This window comes from Phoxinus phoxinus (genome assembly GCF_949152265.1).
Source record: "Phoxinus phoxinus genome assembly, chromosome: 21".
Lineage (NCBI taxonomy): Eukaryota > Metazoa > Chordata > Actinopteri > Cypriniformes > Leuciscidae > Phoxinus > Phoxinus phoxinus.
The window spans coordinates 22,016,803-22,044,652 of NC_136896.1; the positions used below are offsets into that span (position 1 = coordinate 22,016,803).

Genomic DNA, 27,850 nt, shown 5'->3' on the forward strand with positions numbered 1-27,850 from the left:
GCTTATTTATCTTTGAAACTGAGATTACTAGTATAAAGTTTGGCCCCATTTAGGATACTTCCATTTTCTCACTGTCACGCAAATGCCCGTAAACTAAAGTTTGTCCAAAATCATCCAGTTGTTCGCTCAGGAACCCATACATCACCATTTAATTCATAAAGTAGAAAACAAACTCATGACAAATATGGAGTTATAGTGCTCGTAACTTGTAAATATAACTTGTAAAAAATAACTTGTAAAATCAAATAATTATTTTGCCATTAATTAGGCGTATCAAATACTCTTTAAAAAAAAAAGTAATTCATGGGACAGTTATACCTAATATATAACATACTTATATCTTAATTTTTATAATTAGAGCTAAAACTATTTTATAATAATAATATCAATAGGCCCTATGCTCGCAGCCATATAATACAATAAAACCAAATTAAATTAAACAAGAAAACCCAAAATAAATAAAAGATTCAATATGTCATCTGTTTACATGTCTCTTCTGACCGTTCCCAATGTCAGAAAACTATGAACATGAGAATGTGTGTGGAACTATTGAAACATTAAGTTAAAATCTGAGCGTTCGGCTGCCAAAAAAAGTTTGGGAACATCTGGTCTAATTGAAGCTGAGGAAAGGAGCGGGTTACAAAAGAACAAGCGCTCAGAGTTCTGTGTTGCTTGTAGACTGAGAGATAAAAGCCTGTCGATCGCCCCCTGGAGGAGAAAGAAATAATGACGAGGCTGAGCTGTCCCTTGCACAACGAAAGCAGACAGAAACCAGAGAGAAAGCTAAATTAAAGACAAATAAATAAAGCAATTGAATTTAAAAGGATAAAAGGATCAACCGTGGTAGGCAGGCCATGAAGTGTATTAGTGAAGATAAAGCAAAAGCTTACAGCACCTGGTATTCCCAGGCGGTCTCCCATCCAAGTACTAACCAGGCCCGACCCTGCTTAGCTTCCGAGATCGGACGAGATCGGGCGTGTTCAGGGTGGTATGGCCGTAAGCGAGAATCTCAGTCTACAGAGAGCTATTTAAAGAAGGGACACCGGGGATTAGCCCGCATTCACACACGTCCCAGGCTGCAGCTGAAAGACAAACAGAAACCACCAAGTGTTTTCATGCAGCCTTGAACAGGAAACTGTACTCATGTCTTTAAAAAAAAAAAAAAATTCAGACAAATGGCCCCAATCTCTGATTCCCTTCACCCATGCATTATTGTAGCAGGGTGAACTGTGGTCACCAAATAGCCAATAGGGTTTACAGTATGCACAGTCACACCCATTCATTCATGGACAGTGGTTCCACGTATAGCAGAGCAGTGCACACCTCACCATAGGTGCTGTAAGGTCACGCCAGCAGAGGGAGCCCTCTCCCGAGTTCTGACTGTGTCCCACGCCCTCTGCTTCACTGGTTGTTTCTTGTTTGTATGACATTTAAGCATGGCCAGGCTAGTAGGCCATTGCAAAGTATTGCCAGTCTACCTGTGCTACCAAGCGTTATCTTGTCTTTGTCATGTTTATCTTGTGTACGACCCTTGCCAGCTTTATACTGTTTATGCCTCTTGGATTATCCTTTTGCTCTATTATTTGGATTGGACTGCCTCTTTGTGTGTTACCTCTGCCTGCTTCAAGTTTATGCTATCTGCCTACCGATTCTGATCTGTTCACTGTGGATTATAATAAACATCTGCATATGGAGTCTGCCTCAGCGTCCGCTTCGTCACAGGTGGATGTTATGGAGTCCACAATCAACATCTTGACAAGTTGATAGATTGAAGACTGCTGAGCAATCTTTGCTCTAAAACAGGCCCTGATTGACAGTAGTTGTGCAGGAAAACGTAAATGTCCCCGTTGTAGTGGTCAGACAGATGTTTTGCCTTGACATACAGCTCATCATCACTTGCGAGCTGAAGAGTCATGGGGTGTAGGGCCTCAAACATGTCAGAGGTTGCTCGCATACTGTTGAATCTTTGAGAGAGCTGGTTGATTATTGTGTTTAGATTAGCGTTAACATTTTTGACTCAATGAAATAACGTTCTGTGTTGGACAGGCACTCTTCTTCACATAACTAGTCATAATGACACATCATTCCTCTGACTCTCACATTTTCGAAAGTTGTCTGAGATCCCCATTTTTCTGTGAGCGTCTGTGCCTTAATCTTTGCCTGGTCAAAAGCACCACGATACCGAGACAAGCTCTAAATGGTGTTGTCCAGGTAAAGTCACGGCCTTCTGCATGTCAGCGTTTGTAGCTTGAAGCATTGTAGATTCACACTCTCCAAAATTTTAGTCTGCAGAATCATTTGAAAATTGATAGGGAATTTCTTATTTTTTTTTCTTTATTCCTGCTGCTTCACCACGCTCATCCATCTCGTCCCTCGTCAGATAAACTTTTGTCAGTGCTTTCATTACATCCACATATCTGTACCGAATAGCAACCGTGGATTCATATTTAGAGGACCAGCGGGTAGGACATAGTGGCTTCAGTGTGACACCCAAGTGAGCGCTCTGTGCTGCCAGTGAGCATAGCCCACCTTTTAATACTGTGGCCAAAAAACACATTTTCGATGGTGTCATAGAACTGTGACACTTCTGGAATGTTTATTACTGCATCATTCAGCACTAGGTTCAGGTTATGTGCCGCACAGTGTACATACGTTGCAAGTGTCTCTTTTTCCCTGATCCTGGCCTGTCCTCCCGCATAGACGCCACTTATATTGGTCACTCCGTCGTATTCCCATTCCGTCGTTGTTCCTCTCCAACTGCGCATCAATGGTGCCATTAAGTTTCCACTGTTCATACAACTAAACTTGGGAAACTGGATAACTTAACACAAAAATGCTTAGCAAGTCATTGTTTAACACTAAAATCCACGTTAAAAGTTTGGGAACATCTGGTCTAATTGAAGCTGAGGAAAAGAACGGGTTACAAAAGAACAAGCGCTCAGAGTTCTGTGTTGCTTGTAGACTGAGAGATAACAGCCTGTCGATCGCCCCCTGGAGGAGAAAGAAATAATGACGAGGCTGAGCTGTCCCTTGCACAACGAAAGCAGACAGAAACCAGAGAGAAAGCAAAATTAAAGAGACATAAATGAAGCAATTGCATTTAAAAGGATAAAGGAACAACCGTGGTAGGCAGGCCATGAAGTGTATTAGTGAAGATAAAGCAAAAGCTTACAGCACCTGGTATTCCCAGGCGGTCTCCCATCCAAGTACTAACCAGGCCCGACCCTGCTTAGCTTCCGAGATCGGACGAGATCGGGCGTGTTCAGGGTGGTATGGCCGTAAGCGAGAATCTCAGTCTACAGAGAGCTATTTAAAGAAAGGACACCGGGGCTCAGCCCACATACACACATGTCCCAGGCTGCAGCTGAAAGACAAACAGGAACCACCAAAACCGAGAAGAGCTTCAGCTACTTTTATATCGATATCTATGTCCAATGGTATCGAGTGGACAGGGCTTGTAATTGAAAAAAAATGGCGCGTGGTTGATTTCAGTCGTAATCTCCTGCTCAACACGCTGTGACAAAATATAAATGAGCTTATTTTGGATTGAGGGACTGAGGTATCTAATTGTCCCCTTGGGCCGTTTGATCTGCTCTTGCAGCACAGGGTCATAGGTTGCCAGCAGCTCAATAATGGCAAGGAAATTTCCACTGTTTGGCTGTCCCAAAATGTTTCTGTGTCCCCGGATCACTGGGTCGCACAATGCGCTCTAGCACCTGTCTCCAAAAAGCGCAGCATCACGCATGTCCCTCTCCAACTGCGCATCAAGGGTTCGATTACGTTTCCACTTTTCATACAAGTAAAAATTGTGAAACTGCAACTTTACACAAAAATGGGAGTCATTTTTTAACACTAATCCACGTTAACAACTGCATTATTTATGTCTGTGGCTTATTTATCTTTGAAACTGAGATTACTAGTATAAGGTTTGGCCCCATTTAGGATACTTCCATTTTCTCACTGTCACGCAAATGCCCGTAAACTAAAGTTTGTCCAGAATCATCCAGTTGTTCGCTCAGGAACCCATACATCACCATTTTATTCATAAAGTAGAAAACAAACTCATGACAAATATGGAGTTATAGTGCTCGTAACTTGTAAATATAACTTGTAAAAAATAACTTGTAAAATCAAATAATTATTTTGCCATTAATTAGGCGTATCAAATACTCTTTAAAAAAAAAAAGTAATTCATGGGACAGTTATACCTAATATATAACATACTTATATCTTAATTTTTATAATTAGAGCTAAAACTATTTTATAATAATAATATCAATAGGCCCTATGCTCGCAGCCATATAATACAATAAAACCAAATTAAATTAAACAAGAAAACCCAAAATAAATAAAAGATTCAATATGTCATCTGTTTACATGTCTCTTCTGACCGTTCCCAATGTCAGAAAACTATGAACATGAGAATGTGTGTGGAACTATTGAAACATTAAGTTAAAATCTGAGCGTTCGGCTGCCAAAAAAAGTTTGGGAACATCTGGTCTAATTGAAGCTGAGGAAAGGAGCGGGTTACAAAAGAACAAGCGCTCAGAGTTCTGTGTTGCTTGTAGACTGAGAGATAAAAGCCTGTCGATCGCCCCCTGGAGGAGAAAGAAATAATGACGAGGCTGAGCTGTCCCTTGCACAACGAAAGCAGACAGAAACCAGAGAGAAAGCTAAATTAAAGACAAATAAATAAAGCAATTGAATTTAAAAGGATAAAAGGATCAACCGTGGTAGGCAGGCCATGAAGTGTATTAGTGAAGATAAAGCAAAAGCTTACAGCACCTGGTATTCCCAGGCGGTCTCCCATCCAAGTACTAACCAGGCCCGACCCTGCTTAGCTTCCGAGATCGGACGAGATCGGGCGTGTTCAGGGTGGTATGGCCGTAAGCGAGAATCTCAGTCTACAGAGAGCTATTTAAAGAAGGGACACCGGGGATTAGCCCGCATTCACACACGTCCCAGGCTGCAGCTGAAAGACAAACAGAAACCACCAAGTGTTTTCATGCAGCCTTGAACAGGAAACTGTACTCATGTATTTAAAAAAAAAAAAAAATTCAGACAAATGGCCCCAATCTCTGATTCCCTTCACCCATGCATTATTGTAGCAGGGTGAACTGTGGTCACCAAATAGCCAATAGGGTTTACAGTATGCACAGTCACACCCATTCATTCATGGACAGTGGTTCCACGTATAGCAGAGCAGTGCACACCTCACCATAGGTGCTGTAAGGTCACGCCAGCAGAGGGAGCCCTCTCCCGAGTTCTGACTGTGTCCCACGCCCTCTGCTTCACTGGTTGTTTCTTGTTTGTATGACATTTAAGCATGGCCAGGCTAGTAGGCCATTGCAAAGTATTGCCAGTCTACCTGTGCTACCAAGCGTTATCTTGTCTTTGTCATGTTTATCTTGTGTACGACCCTTGCCAGCTTTATACTGTTTATGCCTCTTGGATTATCCTTTTGCTCTATTATTTGGATTGGACTGCCTCTTTGTGTGTTACCTCTGCCTGCTTCAAGTTTATGCTATCTGCCTACCGATTCTGATCTGTTCACTGTGGATTATAATAAACATCTGCATATGGAGTCTGCCTCAGCGTCCGCTTCGTCACAGGTGGATGTTATGGAGTCCACAATCAACATCTTGACAAGTTGATAGATTGAAGACTGCTGAGCAATCTTTGCTCTAAAACAGGCCCTGATTGACAGTAGTTGTGCAGGAAAACGTAAATGTCCCCGTTGTAGTGGTCAGACAGATGTTTTGCCTTGACATACAGCTCATCATCACTTGCGAGCTGAAGAGTCATGGGGTGTAGGGCCTCAAACATGTCAGAGGTTGCTCGCATACTGTTGAATCTTTGAGAGAGCTGGTTGATTATTGTGTTTAGATTAGCGTTAACATTTTTGACTCAATGAAATAACGTTCTGTGTTGGACAGGCACTCTTCTTCACATAACTAGTCATAATGACACATCATTCCTCTGACTCTCACATTTTCGAAAGTTGTCTGAGATCCCCATTTTTCTGTGAGCGTCTGTGCCTTAATCTTTGCCTGGTCAAAAGCACCACGATACCGAGACAAGCTCTAAATGGTGTTGTCCAGGTAAAGTCACGGCCTTCTGCATGTCAGCGTTTGTAGCTTGAAGCATTGTAGATTCACACTCTCCAAAATTTTAGTCTGCAGAATCATTTGAAAATTGATAGGGAATTTCTTATTTTTTTTATTTTTTATTCCTGCTGCTTCACCACGCTCATCCATCTCGTCCCTCGTCAGATATACTTTTGTCAGTGCTTTCATTACATCCACATATCTGTACCGAATAGCAACCGTGGATTCATATTTAGAGGACCAGCGGGTAGGACATAGTGGCTTCAGTGTGACACCCAAGTGAGCGCTCTGTGGAGTCGCTGCCAGTGAGCATAGCCCACCTTTTAAAACTGTGGCCAAAAAACACATGTTCGATGGTGTCATAGAACTGTGACACTTCTGGAATGTTTATTACTGCATCATTCAGCACTAGGTTCAGGTTATGTGCCGCACAGTGTACATACGTTGCAAGTGTCTCTTTTTCCCTGATCCTGGCCTGTCCTCCCGCATAGACGCCACTTATATTGGTCACTCCGTCGTATTCCCATTCCGTCGTTGTTCCTCTCCAACTGCGCATCAATGGTGCCATTAAGTTTCCACTGTTCACACAACTAAACTTGGGAAACTGGATAACTTAAGACAAAAATGCTTAGCGAGTCATTGTTTAACACTAAAATCCACGTTAAAAGTTTGGGAACATCTGGTCTAATTGAAGCTGAGGAAAAGAACGGGTTACAAAAGAACAAGCGCTCAGAGTTCTGTGTTGCTTGTAGGGCTGGGCGATATGGCCTAAAAAAAAATCCCCGATTTTTTCATAAAAAATCCGATTTACGATTTAAATCGATTTTTCCCCCCCCCTATTTAAAATCAATCTGCAGATGACAAATAAATTGTTTAAAACAAGTTTTAGCTAGCCAAGATGGGAGGCCCTGCCTTTGTAAACAGTGAAAATGTAACATAATAACCTAACATAACATAAAATGGGTGTAAATGTAAAAAAAAAAAAAAAAAAAAAAAAAAAAAAAAAACTTGCATCAGTTGGCTAAACAGAATTTTAAGTTTAGTGACAACACAATGTTTACATGGTACACTGACTGTATGCTACTGTTTTTATTACTGGTCACAATTTCAATTCTTGTGATTTGATTCTGATCTTGATTCAATATCGATTCCTTTGGATAAATATTAGGTAGGCCAACAGTAGATACGTTAATGTGGTGTTAATTTTTCTCTCCCAAAAAAAAGGCACCTACTGTATACAGAGCGTCAGCTGGTATTATTATTAAAGGTTAAAATAACATCTCAATTTTATTTTAATGCGTTTTTTACAATGACAACGTTATAATATTTGAATGACATAGGTAAAAATATAATAAAAATTTTATATATTTATCATATTTAGCGAAATACTCCTCTCTACAGACAATTGTTTAAGTCCAACTAACGTGCTATGGTCATTAAGGGCTTTCCTGAGGTAAACGTTACCCGACTGTTCTCCAGCTGTTTATGGACCTCTGTCCGCGGTTGAAAAACACTTGATCTATCGATTTTATTACATTACATACTGTAGGCCTATCTTTCAAATTGCCTATTGATCATTCGTGTTTATTTATATTAACTAAGTTAGTAGTAACAGATGACCGGTTCACGTGCCGCTTGAACTGAGATCTGTCTGCGATCTTTCACGTCACATTTACAAGCACCAAAACGGTGTTTATTGTTTGAATTTTGTAATTAAATTGGCAGAATCTGAGAGCTGAGAATTTGTTTTATATCAATAGTAACAGTTACCGTAAACCTTCTCTGTCGGTGTCACCGTCCTCTTTGCTTCGCGATTTTCTCTGCGTGAGAAAAAGGATGTGAGGCGTGAGAGCGAGTGGAAAGTGACAACTGCGTGAGTCTCACGGAGTCACGGTGAATGCGTGAGAGTTGGCAGCCCTGCGATTCAGTTAGTAAATGTTTTTGGCGGGTGTGCTTGTGCAGCCGCGGTCTTGTTCATTTGCCATGTTGGCACATTTGTGTAGCTCTATGGCAAACGCGCTGAGCGCGTTCGGAACTACGGAAGCCCAGAGGGGAGCGTCGGCGGATATTATAGAGAAAACCGATTTTCATTCAAACACATCGATGTACACTACACACTCGAGTTAATCGATAAAATCGTTTTATCGCCCAGCCCTAGTTGCTTGTAGACTGAGAGATAACAGCCTGTCGATCGCCCCCTGGAGGAGAAAGAAATAATGACGAGGCTGAGCTGTCCCTTGCACAACGAAAGCAGACAGAAACCAGAGAGAAAGCTAAATTAAAGAGACATAAATGAAGCAATTGCATTTAAAAGGATAAAGGAACAACCGTGGTAGGCAGGCCATGAAGTGTATTAGTGAAGATAAAGCAAAAGCTTACAGCACCTGGTATTCCCAGGCGGTCTCCCATCCAAGTACTAACCAGGCCCGACCCTGCTTAGCTTCCGAGATCGGACGAGATCGGGCGTGTTCAGGGTGGTATGGCCGTAAGCGAGAATCTCAGTCTACAGAGAGCTATTTAAAGAAAGGACACCGGGGCTCAGCCCACATACAACATGTCCCAGGCTGCAGCTGAAAGACAAACAGGAACCACCAAGTGTTTTCATGCAGCCTTGAACAGGAAACTGTACTCATGTATTTAAAAAAAAAAAAAAGTCAGACAAATGGCCCCAATCTCTGATTCCCTTCACCCATGCATTATTGTAGCAGGGTGAACTGTGGTCACCAAATAGCCAGCAGGGTTTACAGTATGCACAGTCACACCCATTCATTCATGGACAGTGGTTCCACGTATAGCAGAGCAGTGCACAACTCACCATAGATGCTGTAAGGTCACACCAGCAGAGGGAGCCCTCTCCCGAGTTCTGACTGTGTCCCACTGGGGGGGATTGACTAGTTGAGATTGACTACTTAATATGGTATAAATCTAAACTCAAGTATCGAAGTGCTTTTGTTGAGTTAAGTAAAAGTACATTACTTTTGGAATAAGTTTTAGGTAGATTTAGCTGTTATTTGTAGTTTATGTAGTAGTTTTGTTGTTAGTCTTTCCCTGTGGGTCAAAATTGGTCTGATCGGCCAATAAGTCCTTGTTGTTTCTTTTGTAGGAGGTCAGTTGTATTTTTGGTTTTGAGTCTTTTATGTTCAGAGCTTCAGTTATTGTCTGTGTATTTGACCCTTTTTTTTGGGGGCCCAAAACTTTTTTTTTTTTTTTGTTATTATGATTTTTGGGAAATAAAAATCCTTACTTTAGAACTTCCCTTGCGGCGACTCTAGCTTAACTGCTTGGTCCCTGACAATGACCCTTGCCAGCTTTATACTGTTTATGCCTCTTGGATTATCCTTTTGCTCTATTATTTGGATTGGACTGCCTCTTTGTGTGTTACCTCTGCCTGCTTCAAGTTTATGCTATCTGCCTACCGATTCTGATCTGTTCACTGTGGATTATAATAAACATCTGCATATGGAGTCTGCCTCAGCGTCCGCTTCGTCACAGGTGGATGTTATGGAGTCCACAATCAACATCTTGACAAGTTGATAGATTGAAGACTGCTGAGCAATCTTTGCTCTAAAACAGGTCCTGATTGACAGTAGTTGTGCAGGAAAACGTAAATGTCCCCGTTGTAGTGGTCAGACAGATGTTTTGCCTTGACATACAGCTCATCATCACTTGCGAGCTGAAGAGTCATGGGGTGTAGGGCCTCAAACATGTCAGAGGTTGCTCGCATACTGTTGAATCTTTGAGAGAGCTGGTTGATTATTGTGTTTAGATTAGCGTTAACATTTTTGACTCAATGAAATAACGTTCTGTGTTGGACAGGCACTCTTCTTCACATAACTAGTCATAATGACACATCATTCCTCTGACTCTCACATTTTCGAAATTTGTCTGAGATCCCCATTTTTCTGTGAGCGTCTGTGCCTTAATCTTTGCCTGGTCAAAAGCACCACGATACCGAGACAAGCTCTAAATGGTGTTGTCCAGGTAAAGTCACGGCCTTCTGCATGTCAGCGTTTGTAGCTTGAAGCATTGTAGATTCACACTCTCCAAAATTTTAGTCTGCAGAATCATTTGAAAATTGATAGGGAATTTCTTATTTTTTTTTCTTTATTCCTGCTGCTTCACCACGCTCATCCATCTCGTCCCTCGTCAGATATACTTTTGTCAGTGCTTTCATTACATCCACATATCTGTACCGAATAGCAACCGTGGATTCATATTTAGAGGACCAGCGGGTAGGACATAGTGGCTTCAGTGTGACACCCAAGTGAGCGCTCTGTGGAGTCGCTGCCAGTGAGCATAGCCCACCTTTTAATACTGTGGCCAAAAAACACATGTTCGATGGTTTCATAGAACTGTGACACTTCTGGAATGTTTATTACTGCATCATTCAGCACTAGGTTCAGGTTATGTGCCGCACAGTGTACATACGTTGCAAGTGTCTCTTTTTCCCTGATCCTGGCCTGTCCTCCCGCATAGACGCCACTTATATTGGTCACTCCGTCGTATTCCCATTCCGTCGTTGTTCCTCTCCAACTGCGCATCAATGGTGCCATTAAGTTTCCACTGTTCATACAACTAAACTTGGGAAACTGGATAACTTAACACAAAAATGCTTAGCGAGTCATTGTTTAACACTAAAATCCACGTTAAAAGTTTGGGAACATCTGGTCTAATTGAAGCTGAGGAAAAGAACGGGTTACAAAAGAACAAGCGCTCAGAGTTCTGTGTTGCTTGTAGACTGAGAGATAACAGCCTGTCGATCGCCCCCTGGAGGAGAAAGAAATAATGACGAGGCTGAGCTGTCCCTTGCACAACGAAAGCAGACAGAAACCAGAGAGAAAGCTAAATTAAAGAGACATAAATTAAGCTATTGCATTTAAAAGGTTAAAGGAACAACCGTGGTAGGCAGGCCATGAAGTGTATTAGTGAAGATAAAGCAAAAGCTTACAGCACCTGGTATTCCCAGGCGGTCTCCCATCCAAGTACTAACCAGGCCCGACCCTGCTTAGCTTCCGAGATCGGACGTGTTCAGGGTGGTATGGCCGTAAGCGAGAATCTCAGTCTACAGAGATCTACACCGGGGATCAGCCCACATACACACATGTCCCAGCTGCAGCTGAAAGACAAACAGGAACCACCAAGTGTTTTCATGCAGCCTTGAACATGAAACTGAGAGGACTCATGTATTTAACAATGTTTTTTTCAGACAAATGGCCCCAATCTCTGATTCCCTTCACCATGCATTATTGTAGCGGGATGAACTGTGGTCACCAAATAGCCAGCAGGGTTTACAGTATGCACAGTCACACTCATTCATTCATGGACAGTGGTTCCACGTATAGCAGAGCAGTGCACACCTCACCATAGGTGCTGTAAGGTCACGCCAGCAGAGGGAGCCCTCTCCCGAGTTCTGACTGTGTCCCACGCCCTCTGCTTCACTGGTTGTTTCTTGTTTGTATGACATTTAAGCATGGCCAGGCTAGTAGGCCATTGCGAAGTATTGCCAGTCTACCTGTGCTACCGAGCGTTATCTTGTCTTTGTCATGTTTATCTTGTGTACGACCCTTGCCAGCTTTATACTGTTTATGCCTCTTGGATTATCCTTCGATTGGACTGCCTCTTTTTGTGTTACCTCTGCCTGCTTCAAGTTTGCTATCTGCCTACCGATTCTGATCTGGGGGGTATTGCACAAAAGTAGAATTAAGAAAGCCAGGATAACAGAACAGTCGCGGCTTGACCTAGTTTAATGTGCATCCTGGCTTAATCCGTTGCACGTTTGCTGAGCCAGGATGAGAACGCGCGGATATGTCAAGCCAAGTGTATATAGTTTGGATAAATGTACGTTCACGGCATTCTTAAAAAGATCACGAAATCGATCACAGATGCAAAAATGGACAAAATCTGTGCGGCATACTTTTCGCCTAATGAGCAACAGCTTCTTATGGAAACGTATGAAGAAGTGAAACATATAATATGTAAATAAGGCAATACAGCTGCTATAATAAAGCAAAGAGAGAATGCCTGGCAAACAATAGCGGACCGATTGAATGCGTGAGTAGTCCAAATAACTAGTGCTACACTGAAACCCTCATAATTACAATTCAAGGAATTACTTGTCATTTTCAAAAATGATTGTATACTTTGCCTTAAATGTGACCAGTGGACATGCGTTTAACATGAAGAATAATTGCAAACACTTACCCACTATGTGCATCTATTTATTTTATTTTATGTCTATAATCTGTTTAATCTTTTTACTCCTCTATTTGTATGTAGGTTTTGTTTCTAATTGATTTGATGTAATCTATAATCAGATAATGTGCTCTATTTTTATCCATCTCATCTATTTTATCATTTGTATCTATCTATTCCTTTTAAAGAACAAACATGTCTGGCCAAAAAAGGACTTGGCAGCAAGTCAAGATTAAATACAAGAATATTTTGCAGGCTGGTAAGTGACTTGTTTGTGGAGAACATAGGTGACATGTTTGCTGACATTTTATTTTCTGTGCTGATTTTAGCAATAATAAAAAAAAAGTCATATATCTGGTACGGGGGGTGGCCCTCCAACCCAAGACTTCACCACAGCAGAGGAGCTGGCCCTGGACTTAAATAAAGGGAAGCCAGTGATTGAAGGGATCCAGGGAGGGACAGCCACTGACTCTGGCCCAGCAAGGGATACTGGCCTCTTCATACAAAGTACATTATTGCCATACTACTGCACATGGAAAGTATTAAAATCCATATATATTTTGTTATGTGGACTGTGTGACTTTGCCTTACCTTGCAGTGGCTGGTAACACCCTTACACTTTTGGAGCCACCAGACTATGATTCGCCGGTGAGTACTCTTTATTAAATCATAGGCGTTGCATGTCCTGTCAAAAATATCAATACAAGTATTGAATATGGCAGAGGGAAGGCACATCTACAGCAGTGGAGTGCACTTCTGCCGATGATGAGACCGTGTCGCTGGACTCCAGAAGGCTCGAGGTATCATGTCAATTTTGTGGAAATAGACACATTTCTTTAAGTTCATAATGGATAAGAAGTCAGGGAAGTGGTACTAATAGAAAATATAATTTGTTACAGGATCCTGACATTGGGCAGCCTGATAAGCAGCCTGGTAACATAGTGAGTATTGCCTAAAGTAAATTTACATCATGCAAAAATTCTGCTATGCTAACTAAAAGGTGTTCACAGAATTCACAAACTGTCAGATATCTCTACACAATGCATCTTAAGAGACAGATCGAGCTGACAGAAGTCAAGATTGATGTGAACAAAAGAAAGCTGCAGGACATGGACCTTGAGATGCAAATTAAACGAAAGACACTGAGGAAACTAGAACTGGAAATCCAGAAACTAGAAAGAGAAGTAAGTGACTTCAGTTCATACTGTAACACAATTTATTAATCATCATATTTTTTTTCTCTCCAAAGCTCCAAGCTGACAAGTGAAAACAGCCAAATAATAAAATAAAAATATTCCAAAACCATTGTGGTCTAGTAACTTTTTTTATTAATGTCAAGTACACTTTATAGTTATTGATCCATTGAAGTGGAACTAGAATTTGGGAAGATAACCACAGTGTGTGCTACCGATGCCAAATAAAATGCATGTACACACGAAAAAGTTACATAGCCTACATTATCCTTTATTAAGGGATGGGCTAAATCAAAACTAAATTAACTGAAATAATTTGCAATGTATTGTTCTCTAACAAGTCTACCATTTCTGTTATCTGGGAATATGGCAGCATTGTCCCAATCAACATTTAAAGCAATTCTGGGAGCCCTTTCTTTTTTTAGGCTGGCAATATTTTGCAGCACTGTGCAGGCAACAGTCACGTCACATGCTCTGTCTGGGGAGACCCTCAGGTGGTGCAGGCACTGAAATCGTGATTTCAGGAGGCCAGAGGTCATTTCAATTCGAGCCCTGGTTTTGGCATGGGCATGGTTGTAAGCTTGCTGTGCTGTTGTTTGGGGGTCTGTAAGGGGAGTCATCAAAAATGTCTCACAGGCATAACCTTTGTCCCCCAGCAGCACACCAGAGAACTCACCTGCAAATACAAAACATAATTCTTACAAGTACTGTACTCTTGATGTTCAATGTGCTTAAAAAAATGGGGTGGCTTACCTAGAGAGAGTCTCTGGTAAATTCTACTGGCCCGAAAGATTCTGGAGTCATGGACTGAGCCAGGCCACTTTGCCTCTAAATTTGTGATAAGGCAGTCAGCATCACAGATCATCTGTAAAAAGATATAGCCTATTAAGGTAATTTATTGCACAGAATAATTATGTAGCTGACAGTAACCATAACTCATTCTTATCTGAACATTGACACTGTGGAAGGATTTCCTGTTAACATAATCTCCCTCATGTGCCCCTGAGGGGCGTTGGATACGAATATGTGTGCAATCCACTGTACCAATTACATTAGGAAAAGCTGTAACACAAAATAATGAGTGTCGTACTGTGACTGTGCTAATGTAACATTTTGTAGTAATCTGTTATTATTCGCGTTACCTGCAGTCTTGTAGAACTCCTCCTTGATGTGGATGAATCTTCTGTGACCAGGGAAGGTGATAAATATGTGCACAAGAGATTTCAATGCCAGACTTACATTTCTTATTGTGCGGCAAATAGTGGCTTTATTGAGGTTTTCTGCATCACCGACAGAATACAGAAACATGCCACTTGTAAACAATCGCAGTGCTACATCCGATCACCACCAAACTCGTTCAGCATAATTTTATTCTTGTTCTGTTCTGAATATCAATATAAAGGATTTGTTGTGGAATATTTTGAGGATCATAAAATCTGAACAATTCTCTAGTTTTAGTGATTCCCTAGTCATTTTTTGTATTTGATTTTTTCACTGTTCTAATCAGATCAGGCAAGTACAATTCTCTGTGTCATATATATATATACCACACTTCATATTAATTTTTGGTCTTGTGTACTTATAATGGCTGCTGATTTCATGTGTCCGTTAAGTCCATGAGACTGTAGGGTGTCTAATTTTTCATTTTAGGTTTCAGAAGGGTGCTCACGCATACTTTGTGGTTGATATGTGCCCTCGATGCGCACTTTTGCAGAACCCACACTGATGCAAGCTCTAAAGCAGACTTCTTCTGGACAGTGAAAGCGGAGTTACGTTATTGCCCGTTGTGCACAGGAACCCTAAAGGCACCGGGGTGGCGTTTTTATATATATAATTAAAGCTGCAAGCAGCGATTGTGGGCCCAAGCCGGTGGCACCGCCACCCTGGTGCGGAAAGGAGCGGGTTACAAAAGAACAAGCGCTCAGAGTTCTGTGTTGCTTGTAGACTGAGAGAAAAAAGCCTGTCGATCACCCCCTGGAGGAGAAAGAAATAATGACGAGGCTGAGCTGTCCCTTGCACAACCAAAGTAGACAGAAACCAGAGAGAAAGCAAAATTAAAGAGACATAAATGAAGCAATTGCATTTAAAAGGATAAAGGAACAACCGTGGTAGGCAGGCCATGAAGTGTAGTGAAGATAAAGCAAAAGCTTACAGCACCTGGTATTCCCAGGCGGTCTCCCATCCAAGTACTAACCAGGCCCGACCCTGCTTAGCTTCCGAGATCGGACGAGATCGGGCGTGTTCAGGGTGGTATGGCCGTAAGCGAGAATCTCAGTCTACAGAGAGCTATTTAAAGAAGGGACACCGGGGATCAGCCCACATTCACACACGTCCCAGGCTGGAGCTGAAAGACAAACTGAAACCACCAAGTGTTTTCATGCAGCCTTGAACATGAAACTGAGAGGACTCATGTATTTAAAAAAAAATTTTTTCAGACAAATGGCCCCAATCTCTGATTCCCTTCACCCATGCATTATTGTAGTGTGGTGAACTGTGGTCTCCAAATAGCCAGCAGGGTTTACAGTATGCACAGTCACACTCATTCATTCATGGACAGTGGTTCCACGTATAGCAGAGCAGTGCACACCTCACCATAGGTGGATGTTATGGAGTCCACAATCAACATCTTGGCAAGTTGATAGATTGAGGACTTCTGAGCAATCTTTGCTCTAAAACAGGCCCTGATTGACAGTAGTTGTGCAGGAAATGTCCCTGTTGTAGTGGTCAGACAGATGTTTTGCCTTGACATACAGCTCATCATCACTTGCGAGCTGAAGAGTCATGGGGTATAGGGCCTCAAACATGTCAGAGGTTGCTCGCATACTGTTGAATCTTTGAGAGAGCTGGTTGATTTGATTAGAGTTAAAAATGTTGACTCTGAAATAACAAGTTGGACAGGCGCTCTTCTTCACACAACTAGTCATAATGACATTTCATTCCTCTGACTCTAACATTTTCGATAGTTGTCTGAGATCCCCATTTTTCTGTGAGCGTCTGTGTCTTAATCTTTGCCTGTTCAAAAGCACCACGATACCGAGACAAGCTCTAAATGGTGTTGTCCAGCAATGTCACGGCCTTCTGCATGTCAGCGTTTGTAGCTTGAAGCATTGTAGATACAGCATTCACACTTTCCAAAATTTTAGTCTGCAGAATCACTTGAAAAATGAAGGGGAATTTTTTTTTTCTGCTGCTTCACCACGCTCGCCCTTCTTCCGAATAGCAACAATGGATTCATATTTAGAGGACCAGCGGGTAGGACATAGTGGCTTCAGTGTGACACCCGAGTGAGCGCTCTGTGGAGTCGCTGCCAGTGAGCATAGCCCACCTTTTAATACTGTGGCCAAAAAACACATGTTCGATGGTGTCATAGAACTGTGACACTTCTGGAATGTTTATTACTGCATCATTCAGCACTAGGTTCAGGTTATGTGCCGCACAGTGTACATACGTTGCAAGTGTCTCTTTTTCCCTGATCCTGGCCTGTCCTCCCGCATAGGCTGCGTTTACACTTGGCATTAACATGCGACCTGTATCCAGATGTTGTCCACATACACATTGAAAAGACAAGTGTAAACGCTCTTCTGATCGGAATGTTATCCGATCAGCGTGTCTAGTTTCGGAGGTAGTCGAGGACGCATTGTGATCGGATCTCAGTGTAATGTAAACGCAATCCAGCCATCATGTCTGCATTCACAGGTGGACGTCATATAAATCCCCGCCCAGTCTCCCCACGTGGCTGTCAGAAAATAATGGCCAGACGCAGTTTAGACAATACATTTAATGTATTTGAACCTTACAATAAACGTCAATATTTAAAACTGTTTATTCAGACTTACATGATACTGTGTGTGTAATTTTTCATTTTAATTGTGCAACATTATCTGAACGAGGTGATCGCCTGTACAATCACAGCTGTGATCATGAGATCTTAATGAAGAGCGTGCGCTGCTTTGCCAGAGGAATAATGGGAATAAACTTGTTATTTTTTCAATGTTGAATTTTTTTATTGTTTCAGCATGTTTATTAATCTCCCATTTCTGTTAATATAACCTTAAACCCTGATGATCGATGATGTGACTTTTTTTTTTTTTTTATAACCCAGTTATTTTTGTATGATCAACTCTGGAAATATTCCTTCATTCAAAAAACATAATTTGATTTAAGGATGGAGATTGCACAGCAAAGTAAAGTGAGTGAGTGAGTGAGAGCAATTTGGACATTGCTTAATTTGTATAATCTTTACTCTTATTGGTGTCGTGCTAATTTAAATATTATGCAGGAAACAGAAATCCGATCGGTTATCCAGATACAGAGGCTACTTATTATTAACAAATGTAAACGCACGGTGTCCTGATTGCCTAACGATCCGATCTGCTTGATCGGATCATGGTGATCGCATGTTAATGCCAAGTGTAAACGCAGCCATTGACGCCACTTATATTGACCACTCCGTCGTATCCCTGCCCACGACATTTAGAAATATCAAGGCCATTTATCCTAATGCTGTTAAGGATTTTGTTTTCCAGTTCACTTGGTGATGTGTCTGATGTTTTCTGAAATCTGAGAAAAGCTTCAGCTACTTTGATAACGATATGTCCAATGTGTTCCTCACTATCATAGTGATGCTGACATATCTGTAAATTTGACCAAGTTGGTATCACTTGGACAGGACTTGTGTGGTATAATAAAAAAAAAAATGGTGCCTGGTTGATTTCAGTCGTAATCTCCTGCTGAACACGCTGTGACAAAATATAAATGAGCTTATTTTGGATTGAGGGACTGAGGTATCTAATTGTCCCCTTGGGCCGTTTGATCTGCTCTTGCAGCACAGGGTCATAGGTTGCCAGTAGCTCAATAATGGCAAGGAAATTCCCACTATTTGGCTGTCCCAAAATGTTCCTGTGTTCCCGGATTGCACAATGCGCTCTAGCACCTGTCTCCAAAAAAGCGCAGCATCACGCATGTCCCTCACCAACTGCGCATCAATGTTGCCATTAAGTTTCCACTGTTCATACAACTAAAGTTGTGAAACTGGATAACTTTACACAAAAATGCTTAGCGAGTAATTTTTTAACACTAAAATCCACATTAAAAGTTTGGGAACATCTGGTCTAATTGAAGCTGAGGAAAAGAACGGGTTACAAAAGAACAAGCGCTCAGAGTTCTGTGTTGCTTGTAGACTGAGAGAAAAAAGCCTGTCGATCGCCCCCTGGAGGAGAAATAAATAATGACGAGGCTGAGCTGTCCCTTGCACAACGAAAGCAGACAGAAACCAGAGAGAAAGCAAAATTAAAGAGACATAAATGAAGCAATTTAATTTAAAAGGATAAAGGAACAACTGTGGTAGGCAGGCCATGAAGTGTATTAGTGAAGATAAAGCAAAAGCTTACAGCACCTGGTATTCCCAGGCGGTCTCCCATCCAAGTACTAACCAGGCCCGACCCTGCTTAGCTTCCGAGATCGGACGAGATCGGGCGTGTTCAGGGTGGTATGGCCGTAAGCGAGAATCTCAGTCTACAGAGAGCTATTTAAAGAAGGGACACCGGGGCTCAGCCCACATTCACACACGTCCCAGGCTGCAGCTGAAAGACAAACAGAAACCACCAAGTGTAAAAAGTTCACAAACGGTACAGTAGCAAATACGTAGGGCTTTTCTGCATTTTGAAGCAGAATAATGATAGGCTAACTATTTCAGCAGGAACTAGAAAAAAGCGTGCTCCTACCATATTTATAACACAGCATGTGCCACTTGTGGAAACACACCTGACCTAACCTCGTTTGATTGAACATCCAAGCTCTTTCCAGTGCAAAATCTGCAGTAGCCTAACACTCACCAGAAAAACTCTCTAAGCCAGCTATGGGCCCCCAGGTTGTCTGCTATCACAACTTGAACAGTATCATTCACAAGCTCTGGATCTTACTTTTGTAAACACAGCGCAGGCTGCACACAAGTAGTGTAAATGTAGGCCTACAAAACAACATCCTAAATGAGTGTCGACGCCAAAACAAGTTATTGCTATTGAGACCTGCAGGCGGCAGTAATGCGCGACATGTGCAAAATAATGACAGTGACGTCACGAAGAAGGAAAGGACGCTGCTGTTATCCTTCCTGTCCGGTTGCTTCGAGAAGTGAACGGTCAAATATTTATGTTTTTATTAGTTTGATTTAACTATTGGCATTTCATATTTACTACTGCAAAAGGAAAACAACACAAAGGTAATTATATTCTTCTGTGAATTTTAGATGACGAATAAAGCCGCAGTGATCAACGATTGATTGATTATGTACATTGGATTATTATTATTATTATGAATCTTCCTTAGCTGGCCATAGATTGTGAGGCTTGCAATGTCAAAATCTAGAAAGAATCCTACCTTGAGTGTTTTTAGTTGGCAGTTCGTTGTGATTTGCTTGAACCTTGTGTGTTTTCTGTTACTTCAAATTATTCAATCCATCTTCCTAACAAAGGGTGACATACACAGACACATTAACGTTACACACATTCACATTCACATTCGCACTCATACCCATAACAAATTAGCTGTCTCAAATGCACCCTTCCTTCATGTCTTTGAATTGTGGAAGAATTCACTCGGAAGAAAACCCACATCAGCAGCACAGTCATCTTCATTTATATAGCGCTTTTAACAATGTAGATTGTTTCAAAGCTGCTTTACAGAGATAAACGTATAACACAGGGTGAACATGCAAGCAAACACCACCACACAAAAAGGCCTCCTCCTTAAAGGGATAGTTCACTTTAAAATTAAAATTCTGTCATCATTTACTCACCCTCAAATATTTTGAAGAATGTCAGTAACCAAACAGTAGTCTGTACCCATTGACTTCCATAGTATTTTTTTTTCCTACTATGGAAGTCAATGGGTACAGACTACTGTTTGGTTACTGACATTCTTCAAACTATCTTTCTTTGTGTTCAGCAGAAGAAATAAATTAATACAGGTTTGAAACAACTTGAGGGTGAGTAAATGATGACAGAATTTTAATTTTAAAGTGAACTATCCCTTTAAGTCTTTCTGTAATTGTTCAGATTTCTTTCAGTTATGATGGTTAATCTAAAAGAAAACAGTTTCACCAAAGGGAAGTGCAAATTATTTACTAAGAATGTAATGGCAAAAAAACAAAAAAAACAAAAAACAGAGTAATGTCCAACACAGCCTACACTAGCCTACCTGTCAAAAGTTTGGAGTAATTTAAGATTTTTAAAATGTAAAAAAAAAAATTTTTTTTCTTATTATTTATGCTCACCAAGCTTGCATTTGATTTTATTAAAAATACTGTAAATCAGGAATGTTGTAAAAAATTGTTACTATTTAAAATAATTTATTCCTGTGATGGCCAAAGCTGAATATTCGGCAGCTATTATTCCAGTCGTCAGTCACATGATCCTTCAGAAATCATTCTATGCTGTTTTGGTGCTCAATAATTTTTTTTGTGAAAACTCAACATACAGTACCAAAAAAAGAGAAAACACTTTTATTCATCAAGGATGCATTGAATTGATCAAAAGTGACATTTATACTAATGTTACAAAAGATTTCTATATAAAAAATTCTGTTCTTTTGAACTTTATCAAAGCATCCTGAAAATTAAGATAAAAAGAAAAGATCACGGGTTCCACAAAAATATTAAGCAGCAAAAACATTGATAGTAGGGCTGGGCGATATGGCCAAAAAACAATATCACGATATTTTTTTTTATATCAGTCGATATCGATAATTATCGATAAATGTCAAATCTTTATTTATTTCAAGTTCAAAGACAGATTTTTACTCCTAAGTGAAAGCTGTAGAAACCAGAGCGTTGTGTTTTTAAACTACTCTTTATTGTCAGAACATATCATGACAAACACTTGACAAACAGGTGAACATTCACAAATCCGAGGTAGAACATTCAAACATTTGTCATTTTTCCTTAACAAAATAAATATCTTTATTTCAGTAGTATTAGCTTGAGTTAGGATGCAGATTTACTTTATACAATTTGTTCATTAACAAAAACAGTAACATCTGTTAAAAAAAATTAACAACATTATTTTTATTTGGTAAAATGTAATATTCTTTAGTTTTATTAAAATTAACCATTGGTCATCCAGCATCATGCATTCAGATCATGATAACCACAGATAAAATGTAACTTTATGGTTCTATGGTATTTATGAAAACCAGTAGCCTAAATACATTATTAAAAACTGTAATTATATTCCATTAGTCCTTTAATTCATTGTCTACATTACTAATATTATACAATTCAATATATATATATCCCACATTTCATGGTGGAGTTAATATTACTAGGCTAACGTTACAGTAACGTTAAATCCGTGGTAAATGATGGGAATGTGTAGACGGAAAAGCTTCTGACTGTATCGTTGCGCACAGTGTTTCTCCTGTTTGTTAGAGCTGTTTCATCTGCCTTTAAACTGGTTTAAATCACTGAGACATTTGTGTTCCTCGCTGAATTCAAGCGCTTCTCTCTGGATCTCGTGTCCGAGACCGATCAGAGTAAACGCGTCTGCTCTAGTGAACTCGCGCTGCGCTGCCGTTTGGACTTTGAGCCGAGTGGATAAACGGTCCGTGTGGCGCGCGCGGTTCAAATGAGATTCGTTCCGCTTTTGGCGCAAAAACATTATCGAACATTTATCGAACTCTTGATATCGTTTTATCGAGAAAAATTATATCGCGATAATTATCGTTATCGTTTTATCGCCCAGCCCTAATTGATAGTAATAAGAACTGATATAATTATAAGATCTGTCATAACTGATTACAGCACCAGTAATAATTGATAATAATTGAACACCAAATAAGCATATTAGAATGGTTATGAAGGATCATAAATCAGCCACAGTCAGTCGTAATGATCCTGCATCATCGCTGGAGTAATGGCTGCTAGAAATTCAGCTTTGCATCACAGGAATACATTTTAAAATATATTAAAATAGAAAATGGTTAAGATGTAATAATATTTCACAATATCATTGTTTTTGCTGTATTTTTGATAAAATAAACGCAGCCTTGGTGAGCATAAGATACTTTCCAAAACAGTGATACAATCTGTCTTTTTTCCCCTTTTGGTTTTTCTCAGATGGGGGAGGTGGAGTTGTCCTGTCTGGCTTATGCCAAAATGTTCCTACATGCCAGTCAGTTTCCACGCTGCAGTGTGAACGGCCTGCTGTTGTCCTCCAGTCCAGCAGGGGGAGATGTGTGTATCACAGACTGTGTGCCGCTGCTCCACTCGCACTTGTCTTTGGCTCCAATCACACAGCTCGCTCTTACACAGGTAACTACGCCCAGAGATCTGTCTAATAAGGGGAGAACTGCTACTCTCAGTAAACTTCCGGCTTCTGAACTGGTTGCAGTTCCACTCTGGTTCCATATGAGGGCGCTCACAGGACGAGTGCAGAATGAATGGAGGTCTATGGAGCTATTCCCCTCAAAATCCACTTATCTCAGGAGGATATAATTTTTTGTCTAGTAATTTGAATGTTGTATTCGAAAGGATATGCAAAGAAATTACACATTGCTGGGTGTTCGTTTTTTTTTTCAGAGTCACTTATTTGCTTTAAAAAGTCTATTAAAATGTCAATGACGTCATACACATCGTACGACCAGACATACTGCTTTGCGGTAATCCTTCAGTCACTTTGGTGCTTTCGCACTCTGCACTTTCTTTTTTGCAAAACGGATATAAATCCGATCTTCAATTCCCGCGCTATATGCAGATTTAATGGATTTAATGTCACCGAAAGCAACCGATATGAGCTGCATTTTATTGGTCATCAGCTAACATTTCAAAATCAAAGACTGCAATACGAGAGAGCGGCAGCCCTGGTAAGATAATTGCGTTTATTTACTTTTAATGAGATTATTATTATTATTGTGTGTTAAAGCGTCTGCGACTTACTTTCACTTTGATTTGCGATAGTTTGCACGTTGGCTTGACGCTTGATGAATAGATCATCTGCGGTGATGCGTGTTGCAGTGCGCCGTCATACCTGACATACAACCTGTAACCATAGACAGTATATAAACTGGACACAGCGACCCCATAGGTTTCAATGGAGAAAAATGAAGTCAATTAGAAGCACTCATTCCTGATGGCCTGGCGAACTGCGCAGGCTCAAACTGAGCTTGCCGACGTAGATGTGACGTGAGCAACCTGTCTGACAGCTGTAGGTCTTCTAGTAGCTGTGCCGAGAGAAATCTGAATAATTTCCTTCCGAATCTCGCAGAGACGGAGAGCGTGAGCATTAGCTGTCCATGAGCTAGCAGCAGGAGCAACTTTATCACTCTCTATGGGCTTCTCCCTTGACTTTATGCCTCCACGTCCCCCTGATTGCATACGAGCTTCTCTGCCTGTCCATACGGTAATTTCTCGACTTGTGCGACAGAGTCGCGTGGTTATGACGCAATCGTTAGCCTATTTTTACAAAAACTGCTTCTACGGGGCCATAACGTAAGAGATGCTCCGATCAGCATGTTTAGGGCCGATCACCGATTGTCGACTGACATTTACAATGCACATAGCTTATCTTTTATTATTAATAGTAAAATTTGGTCAGATTTTCCCGTGGCGTCTGTCGTTGCTATGCAACCATGCACTGCGCATTACAAAGAACGACAAAGAAGTTTTAGTAGCTTTTGCGGAATTCTGAAGTTGAGAAAAATGGCCGCATCGCTTTTATAATGAGCGCTTGCCGCACGCCTGCATTTGAAATAACGAACTTGAGCGCGCAAAAGACGCGATATGTGAACGGCCCCTTGGCGAGCTCCCTCCAGTCAGGCCACGAGGCACTGGCAGCTCGTTAGCGACGTGTTGGAGACCCCTGCTCTCTAGAGCTCCGCTTTGTTGGCTACGACTATTTTTTGCTACTTTGTAATGACCTTCTGTGGCCAGCGTTTCTGGAAATTAACCCTCTGGGGACTAAGCCCTTTTTGGTCCGTTTTCTCCATTTGGGCTTATAAACCATATGTAATGGAGATGGAACACCATGTGTTTGGTATCTATGGATTCAGAAGACCCTAAGCTAATATAATCATGCATGTAATGTGTTTATAAAGGAAGTATGAGTGAAAAATGTACAATAATCGAGAGAATTTCAAAAACGAAAATTAGGTTTTTGTCATTTATAACTGAAAATCACACCTCAAACAACAATAGTGAACAGTTTTTGAAAAACAAAAAAAATTGGTCAAACCCTTTGCTTGACAGACATTTGTAATTGTTCAATCAAATGTGTTAAGAACAATGAAATAAGGAACTTTTTTTTTACAAACAGTCCCAGGCGTGAAAAAGCGGTCTGCTTCGAACTAAATGAGACCTGCTTGCTCTGAAGAACAGACACACTCACAACCTGGCAGATTTACTTTCCAGTAATTGTTCCAGAGCTTGTTCCGTCGTAAATCTTTTACTGCTTGCCATCATAAAAGTGCTAAACCAATACAATAATAATGCTATTTAAGTTATTCTGTCTCTCTCTTATATAGATCTCTGTGCGCTTTGTAATACTCCGCTCCCGTTCGCTCTCCCTCTCATTCATCTCCACTCGACGCTGTTTGTTTGCACATGTTGAAGGCTACAGAGTCCTCTGATTAGAATACGTCATGGTAACCTTCCTCTTATTGGGTAAAAAAAAAAAAATCTTCCCAGCGGCAATTTTTCCATTGGTGGAATTTGCCTAACAACATCGATTTCATTGGCCTTTTTATGCAGTGGTATTGCGCAACAGCGAAGTGTGTATATAATACAAATGGACCCCATCTCTCTATCAATAATAGTTTTGAAGATAATTGCACATTTGTAAAAGGTCACGTTCATATATAAATTGAGCAAGCTTATTTTGTCCATTAGTTGAAAGATCTAAAAAAAAAGCTCATAGATTTACCCACACATAGACCCTCCCCTTGAGGAAATCAGGACAGAAGTGGTGGTTGAAAGTGGACAAGTCACGGATTAAAACACCAGGTGTTATGTGTCTCCCTCATCTACTTGTGATCCAATCGATTAAAATGCATCTTAATGCCAGGTGTAAACGGGGCAGAGAAAATAGTAGACTAAAACTTTTTGGAAGCAACAAATTTGGGACAGATTTTTTTTTTTTTTGTGTGTGTACAGGTTTACTAGAAATGATAGAATCTGAATCTTGCTCTTTTCTTTCACAGTAAACAAAAAAGAACACTGTACAACAATGACTACACTCTCAAAAATAAAGGTTCCAAAAGGGTTTTTTGCGCAGTGATGCCATAGAAGAACCATTTTGTTCCGTTTCACAACAGTTCTTAAAAAAAAAAGAAAAGAAAAATTCTTGGTGTGAAAAGAAACAAAAAAAAGGCTCCACAGATGTTAAAGGTTCTTCGTGGAACCATCAATACCAGTAAATAACCTTTATTGATGTATGTAGTATTTTCACAAGTTGAAAATGGAGGGTTAGTTGATAACAGCCAATTCCTAATATAACATTTCTGTATAATGATGATTTTTGCTTATTATCTCAATCAATGTTTAAGTAGATTACATGTTCTTCTGAAATATCCAATATCTAAATGTTTTATTGTTTTCTAATATTTTTTTTCCACCGAATGTGGCTGCCCAGTTTGAAAGAATTGAAGAATGATGTTGAATGATCTATATTAGCAGCATGACATTGTTCTATTCCTCATTTGTAAGTTACTTTGGATAAAGGGTTTTTCTAATGTAAATGTAATGACATTTATATGCTGCTCTAGAAATCTAGAATTCATGAAAATATTTCCTGTTGTAGGTCGATGTTTGGTGTGCACAAACACAGCAAAGGATTGTGGGATATTATCAGGCCAACGCTTGTGTGTCAGACAGCAGGTACTCCTTCATCTTTTCTTATTTTTTGAGTTCCTTATTTTTCCACTGCATTTCACTTTCTCCTACTGTCTTTTTCCAGCCCAACACCCTGTGCATTGAAGATCGCAGAGAAGATCTTCGAGCAGTGTAACAATGCCGTGCTACTTATGGTAACTTTTTGGGAAATTTACTTATTGAAAATGTCACCTTGTTACGGAAGTTACTAGGAAACGTCCTTTTTTAATTGGAGAAATGTTTGCCTCAGATTGATGGAGAAAAGATGTTTCCAGGCTGCCGCGTTCCTCCCATTGTGATGTATGAGCGCAAAGACGCTCGCTGGGCACTCAAAGACAAACACACGTAAGAAAATCTCAAAGAATGTGCTGCATTGTTTTTGATGATAATGTTGTAGTGCAGCTTTTAATGACTTGTGTTTTCCTTAGAATAATGCTTCGGCAGTGGGAAGAAACCTGTTCCGTAGTTAATCAGCTGTTCAGCTCTGGTGATCAGGAGCTATTGGTGGATTTTGACAGCCATTTGGATGACATCACAAAAGATTGGACCAATCCGAAACTCAATGCCAAGATCATGGAGCTGGTCGCCCCAGCCAATGGAAATGTTTAACTATACAGACTAAATCAGCTCACGTCAGTGTTTTCACTTAAATTCTGTTTTTAATATTATTTGACTGTGTATCATGCTTCATTTTATCATATTTTATATGATATAAATGAAATATGCTGAAACATCATTTTCTTCTGTTCATTATGATTTGGTGCTTTGATCCTAAAAATAAACACACACTTACATTGAGGTGGATGGAATACAACCAGCATATTAACTTACTTTCATCATTCTACATGTCATATTTAATTCATTTAATAAGCTATTACCGGTAATTGTTGATTTAAAGATCTAAACATTAAAGAATTCTATAATAAAACTAACATGTTCTTCTTCAGGTTCTTTTATTACATGGGATTCTCTGTTTTTTTTAGATTTAATAAGAATTTTAACACATCCAGACTAAAACAGATGAAAAAAAAATTGAAATGTAGAATAGTCTATATATTCAGGCACTAAATTAAGGTGATTGTATTAATGATTGATGGCATGTGCACTAATCAAGTCTCTTTAGATGAGCAGGTGATTCCTTGCAGCAAATTGAGAACAAATCAAAGCGCTCAGAGCAGCGAGAGTGCCTTTTAAATTTGAAATATGAGAATCTTTGGGTGTGTCTGAAGCTTATATTCGCTGTTCTCTTCCCTTCTTTTCTTTTCAGCACTGCTAATGTTTGCCTGTATGATTTTTGGAACATAAACAAATATTTTGAGAATTTTCTCTGTGTTTTTGTCCACACAATAAAAGTCAACTGGCACTATTCAATTTAATACGTTTAAGCCAATCAACATTTAGGGTTACTATAATGTTAAATTAAGTTGAGTTAAGTTAAGCCTAATCACACATGCTGAGTAGCAATACAAAGTAAAGATTAAATGGATGAGTAAAGGTGTGGG

At 40.2% G+C, this 27,850-nt stretch overlaps 1 protein-coding gene and 2 long non-coding RNA genes across 3 annotated transcripts; 2 read left to right on the top strand and 1 right to left on the bottom strand.

The window, feature by feature from the left end:
* Positions 1 to 11,551: 11,551 nt before the first annotated feature.
* Positions 11,552 to 13,574, top strand: LOC306989586. Its single transcript, XR_013795669.1, has 5 exons — positions 11,552 to 12,158; positions 12,629 to 12,806; positions 12,898 to 12,947; positions 13,022 to 13,099; positions 13,199 to 13,574. It is a non-coding gene; the product is annotated as an uncharacterized lncRNA (long non-coding RNA).
* A 32-nt stretch (positions 13,575 to 13,606) lies between these two features.
* On the bottom strand, positions 13,607 to 15,173 carry LOC306989585. The gene is made up of 3 exons (XR_013795668.1): positions 14,635 to 15,173; positions 14,246 to 14,357; positions 13,607 to 14,168 (listed from the first exon to the last, which is right to left on the bottom strand). It is a non-coding gene; the product is annotated as an uncharacterized lncRNA (long non-coding RNA).
* Positions 15,174 to 19,526: 4,353 nt separating this feature from the next.
* Positions 19,527 to 27,280, top strand: emc9 (ER membrane protein complex subunit 9). Its single transcript, XM_079595435.1, has 6 exons — positions 19,527 to 19,709; positions 22,602 to 22,796; positions 26,278 to 26,354; positions 26,434 to 26,503; positions 26,599 to 26,693; positions 26,777 to 27,280. The coding sequence occupies exons 2-6, from the start codon at positions 22,602 to 22,604 to the stop codon at positions 26,955 to 26,957; spliced, it is 618 nt and encodes a 205-aa protein (XP_079451561.1). The 5' UTR covers positions 19,527 to 19,709; the 3' UTR covers positions 26,958 to 27,280.
* Positions 27,281 to 27,850: the final 570 nt, after the last annotated feature.

Bases quoted from the DNA above. Each gene is read 5' to 3' on its own strand.
- emc9 (XM_079595435.1), top strand. From the start codon at position 22,602: ATGGGGGAGGTGGAGTTGTCCTGTCTGGCTTATGCCAAAATGTTCCTA. The intron at 26,355-26,433 runs GTACTCCTTCAT...GTCTTTTTCCAG, and splicing joins GCTTGTGTGTCAGACAGCAG to CCCAACACCCTGTGCATTGA. The intron at 26,694-26,776 runs GTAAGAAAATCT...TGTTTTCCTTAG, and splicing joins GCACTCAAAGACAAACACAC to AATAATGCTTCGGCAGTGGG.